The following is a 6332-nucleotide window of genomic DNA, read 5'->3' as shown; positions in this document are numbered from 1 at the left end:
ATTTTGTTGAATTAAGAGAAATTTTCTATTTAATAGAAAATAGTTAAGAATAAATTATTAATATTACAGGGAAGCATGGAAAAGCTCAGTATTAAAGTAGTGTGTCGAGTCATCTGTTACGATATTTTATTGAAAATAAAATAAAATAAATGCCATCTATACACTGCTATATAGCGGGGATTTGCTGCTATTATCACAAAGGTATTTTTCTAAATTCCTAAATATTTGGTCCACGGGGATCTGTGATATAAAACAAAATACTTTAACACAAATCTTGAAAGGTCTTTTATGGGAAACTGCTATCTATTTAGGTGTCATAAACGTGAAGAAAACTGCGAAAAATTCTACGTGACCAGCCCATTGGCGAGGAGCGAACCCACGACTAAATAAGTTACCAGTGTTCGGTGGTTATATCGACTCGGCCAGTGGACACTGGTGGGCACATTTGGAAAGTATGCAGGAAACAAAAACATATACAGGGTGAGTCAAATTGATTCATCCTGTATATGTTTTTAATTAATACAATGTACAGTACAATCTTGCAAATAAACAAATGTTTTCTTTCCATTAAATTCACTTTACTTCCAATAATCCGGCAAACTTCTTATTGAATCCGATTCTGTTTCGGTTTCAAATATTACGGATTACCGAGATTGTATTGTATTGTATTTAAGAACAAAACTGATTCTAAAAAAAAAACATGTTATTTTATTTATTTAAGAGAGTTTTATCATCATTTGCAAACTTAAAAAATTACAATAATGAAATTTTCTCAGTAATTTTCTCTATTTTATGATTAGTAAAGAATATATAATTAAACCATTATCCAGATGTAGAATAAAACTTTATAGCACTATAAAATAATTTTAAAACGTTAATTAGACTCGAAAAGAATGAATAATGCATAAAAAAACTGTCGAAAATTTATACGTCAATATTTTATTTTACATTTTTGTGTATTCGAATAATAATCATTATTAATTTACTTATGATTTAGACAATCGAAATTGTTAATAAAAAATATGCTTTTTATTAAATAATTATAAAAATTGTATAAAAATTATGTTTTAAGTATTTCTTATAACATTAACAATCATAATTTATAGACATTAAACCCCAAATTACAATAAAAAATGTTTTTAATTTAAGCGCAACGAATGGCCAGCAGCTGCCAAACAAAGAATATTTACCGAAATTCGTATGAATAGCTCTGTAATATTCTATATATAATTTTATAAAATATAAAATAAAATGAATAAAAGTTACAAATTATGTGTAAAATTTTGTAAGTTATTTAATTATTTTTTAATATTTTTTTCTTTTAATTAAAATAATAAAAGAGGATCAACTACTGTATTCAGTAGTGCCCAAATTGCTGCCTTCAGGGTCAAACTGGCCTGCGAAATACTTCACACATCATTTATGAATAGGGCCACATTTTGTATATTTGTAATAATAATATATTACAAATATACAAAAAGTGGCCCTATTTATAAATGATGTGTGAATGTATTTAATGTGTATATATATATATATATATATATATACACACATTAAATACATTTCCAGTTCCAGGAAAGCGATCTTAATTTATAATATTATAACATTGATATCATGAGTAATAAAAGAGTCTAATTTTGTGGATTTTTGATAGGAACCAATTAAACCATAAGAATGACATCTACTATTATGTAATGAATTGATAATTCTCTGTTTTATCATGATGAATTGAACGATATGCGTAAGAGAAGCAAAGTTTTTGAATCTTAAATGCAAATTGAAACTTTATCCTAATATGGCGGAACATCCTGTTCGTACTGAATCTGCGTAGTGAAAGTACACATGTATATTAGATAATTTGGCTTATTATCAGTCTATAAAATGTAAGCAAACTGCATGAATCAGTTCACAATTTTTCACCATCTAACAGGTAAGATATATCAAGTTAAAATATCTAGAATAACCTAGTAAGTTAATTAACTTTCCTAAGTGAAAAATACATTAATTTCTATATAACGAAATAAATACTATAGGCTATAAAATATTCTTATTGTTATCTTAGGAGAATAGAACAGCAGGAATGATTTACATCTTCATAATTTCTTTGATGTGTGTTGTGTTCGAAGTTAATGCTTACAAAGCGAGTTTAAAAGTTCCTAAAGTTGATGGTAAGTTTAATTTTTAGATGTTTATTATAATTTAAAACATTAAATTTATTAAATTTAAAATAAAAATTTTGTATTTGAAATAAATTCTCCAATCGTGCAATTTTCATTTAAACAAATTAAAATGTGTATTTCATCAAAAATCATGTTGCACAGTCATGTTATTTAACGAAACATTCCAGGATCAATTTTTAAAAAATCCAGCAAGAGTTGCCTAACTTTCTTTGCAACATTTAAAACTGCGTGTGATGCCATCTGTTATGATATTTTATTAATAAAACCTTTTTATTTTATTTATTATTATAAAATGGCAAAAAGCTTAATATCGAGGGAAGGGATGGGTTTTATTAAAAAAAAACTGTAAATGCTAATAACGAGTAAAATCATCATTAAGTCTGACATTATTCGAGATATGATACACGACTCCCCTTTATCTCTCCACCCGATCGAACTTTGACCAACAAAATTTCACAGCATCAACTCCCCTAATACACAGACCATCCTGCAAAATTTCAAAGGTTCTCGACAAAAAATCACAGCTTCAAAGAGGGTAAACATAATCGTGCAACACACATACTAAAAACCATACATACAGAAAAATACCCCTCAATTCGACGTCTCAAGGTGTCCTGACCCCAAAAATGTAAAAATTTTGGAGGACCTTCATCGATCGACAGCCATAGTTTCTCTCTCTATACCTATATACATAGTATAATAGACGGAAAGTCTATTTCTTCTGACTATTAACAATAGATTTTTACCCCTAAGATCTCATTGTCATAAGATCTCTCGTGTTCAACTTTACTTAAGCACATTATTCTTTCAATTGCTTATTGAATGGCTTTCAAAATTCGCTCCTCATGTTGGCTATATGAAAAATTAATAAGAAAGTTAATTTATTTAAAAATTTAATTTATATATACATATATTTTTTTCAAATTTAAATAGGAAAATGCAAGATTAATGGGAAATTGTTTACACCTGGAGAAGAATATATGGATGAACAAAACTGTGAAGTATGGACTTGTTTGAACAGTTCACCAATAAGAAATGGTATAGTTGATATGGAACATGCTAACGTCGATGTATCAGGGTAAGAAATTCTGTTAAATATTACTTTTTATGAGCTTTTAAATAACGATGTATGTTCTATTAAAACAGATGCGGGACAGCAGTGATGATGATCGATGATGATACTGTTTGCCGCTATAAAAGCACCACAGGAAAATATCCGGATTGCTGTTTTGGAGAATTAGATTGTAACAAGGAAGAGTATAACAGTATATTCGATTCCAAATAAATATATCTAAAATACATGTTAATGACCAAACAGAAGGTACTACGGTATGTCTTATATAAACTTAATTCTAATGTCTTAAAGATAACATGTATACTATGTAATGTTGAGTAAAATTATTCATCAAATATTCAATAAACGTTATTAAAACCGATGTGAGTCAGTGTGTAGAATATGATTAAACTTTAAAAAATTTAATTTTGTGTACATAGTTTATTGATATAGAATGTTTCTAAATGTTAATAAAATCCATAACTGTCATGTGTCAAGATGAACAAAAGACCCATGTAAAACAAATTCGAAAACGAATAATTCTCGGGTTTCTTGTACATATGTAATTTTAACGGTTGTTTACTTCAAACAACCATTAGAAATGGTCCAACTATACATTAATTTCAAATACAAAAAAATTGTAATGTGCTCTAAATTTTTGAAAAGTTAGCGTAAATATTTTTTTTAAATGTTCAAAAATGTTCTCTGCTTATTTTGATTTAGTGATGGAAGTGTTTTTAATCGAAAGGAATATCTCATTTCGCAAAACTCTCATTAGGCCAAGTGTTATATAATGCAGGTTATATAAGTATCTGTATTCAGCATACATACATACATAAAAATATACATATTTAGGTAAGTGCCTTTATTGAAAAAAAAAAAAAAACACAAAAGAAACTGTTGTAACTAAAACTCATGGCATGAAAATTAAACTGGTCACATCATTACCGTTTGCTTCGTATGTGCGGATGTGAAAATAAATTGCATAGAGTTATTGTTTCACTGTTAAGAAGATTAAACTGAAGATATTAATTAAATTTTTCAAGCTGTACTAGAAAACACAAAATGCCGCTGATAACTTCTCTGTGTTCTTATGCATATTTTTCCTCCCAGCTTTATTAATTGGTCTTTTCTTGCGTTGAATTAAATGCTACTTGATCACTTTCCTGTCTACATTCTTCATTGTTCACCTCATAATAAACTGAAACTTTCAGATAATCCCAAATATAACAATCAATTGAATTTTATCGACCTTCCTGAAACACACTTTATATTTATATATATATATATATAAATTTTCAAACAATAGCACTATACAAATATAATTTACCTACAAATATATATAAAAATGAGATTGTTTGTTTGTTTGTTCTCTATACACAGATAGGCCGTACCACCAATTGCTACGAAACTTGGCAGTTATATTTTTTTAAAATACTTCTAACTTAGATAATGTCGAATATTCCACACGAAAATATTAATTGAATTTTTATATAACAATTAATTTCACATTAACATTAGCTTTTTCTGCAATAAATTTACATGTAGTGCCATCTATTGGCGAGAAATTTTTTAAATATATATTAAAAAAATTTATACAAAAAGAAAGATGTAGCCAACATAGAAACACATTCATTCTATGTTATTGAAGTCACAATGTAAACAAATCTTGTAAAATCATCTGATTTAGTCATTTCTTAAGCAAAATAATCAAGCCGAGGGAGTTTATTTAAAAAACGAACGTTTTCGATCTACTCCATAGATCATCTTCAAGTTGAAAAAAATATGGAATAACCACAAAGAATAGAACATTAAATTCAAAATTCAAAAATATCGACAACTGAGTAACTAAGTAAAATAATTAAAGTGTAAAAGTACCAATTGTAAAAATAAATAACCTCGCGTTTTTTTATGCAGCGCTCGAGAAGCGCTTTAAAGCGAACACACTGAAACTGGTTTCTAATTGGCCAATACTGCTCGTGACGTCATTTCGCTACACTCTCGCTGCATAAAAAAACGCGGGGTAACATACAACAATAAATAAGTAATAGCCATTAACAGTTAACAAAAATTATAAATGTTTTCATAACGTAAATTACGAATCAAGTCGTCATTCATAATCCATTTGTAAGTCTTTTAATAGCAAACTTCCATGCTGAGGGTAGGCCCTCTGCATCTCTGGCGTTTATACATCTATCATCAAGTTTGCTTCTGTATACAGTAGACCCCCTATAACGCGGAGATACGTTCCTCGTTATACGAATTTTGCGTTGTAGGAATCCTTAAATACGTGAGCCAATCACAGCCCGACACGTGTGAAGTTTACAGACTATGGCTGTTTGAAAGGTTTTCTTCCATAAAATTAATCGATTCTACACTAATTCGACTTAACATTTCCAAAACACGTATAATTTTTTGGGAATAATCCGTATAAACTATGCTACAAACGAAAAATTGTAGGATTACTTACCGAGTGTGCACCGTTCGACGTCGCCATTGCTTAAGCTTGTTTTCGTCGCGGATCAGCGCACCAAACTGCGGCCGCGATTTCTGTTGTTATTTTTCTGCGAAAACTTCGTTGAACTTTGGAGACATCATTAATTTAAATAATTTTAATGGCCGTTGAATAAAAAATGTTTCTTTCACAAGAAATGTATAAAATTACAGTACTGTATTAGACTTACGGTACCTAATTTACATACTGTACAGACGATAGTAGACAACTTACTCGCCTAAACTCTCCTTAGCGTGGCGCTAGACGGTGGAAAGTATATATATATATAAATAAATAAAAAGACAGTCAATTCCAAAAAATTTTTGTTAAAACTTTGGTCGATCACCTTTTATTTCCGTTAAAATTCCAGGATAAACTTCAGCAACTGGACCTTCCTTTTTAGGCTACACGGTCGCCTATAAACAGTCCTTTAAAATACAGAAATAATCCAATAAAACCTTGTAAAAAAGTTGTAAAAAATTGGAGTTGGTGATCTTTCGACGTCTTTAGGTTTTCATCCTTCTTCCATTCGGGAGTTTCGGATCCTTATATTTACTCAAGGAATGCGCTGTTAAATGTAAATTGTCCTTATTCTCCTCCTGGC

At 29.2% G+C, this 6332-nt stretch overlaps 1 protein-coding gene across 1 annotated transcript; it reads left to right on the top strand.

Moving 5' to 3' along the window:
* The first annotated feature begins 1831 nt into the window (after nt 1-1831).
* On the top strand, nt 1832-3616 carry LOC111639885. The gene is made up of 4 exons (XM_023385829.1): nt 1832-1930; nt 2063-2168; nt 3114-3258; nt 3327-3616. The coding sequence occupies exons 2-4, from the start codon at nt 2081-2083 to the stop codon at nt 3463-3465; spliced, it is 372 nt and encodes a 123-aa protein (XP_023241597.1). The 5' UTR covers nt 1832-1930; nt 2063-2080; the 3' UTR covers nt 3466-3616.
* Nucleotides 3617-6332: the final 2716 nt, after the last annotated feature.

Source organism: Centruroides sculpturatus, unplaced genomic scaffold (genome assembly GCF_000671375.1).
Source record: "Centruroides sculpturatus isolate CEXI.00-Female unplaced genomic scaffold, Cexi_2.0 scaffold1332, whole genome shotgun sequence".
NCBI lineage: Eukaryota > Metazoa > Arthropoda > Arachnida > Scorpiones > Buthidae > Centruroides > Centruroides sculpturatus.
Note: the sequence above shows the minus strand (reverse complement) of the source record. Positions and strands in the feature narration are given on the sequence as shown.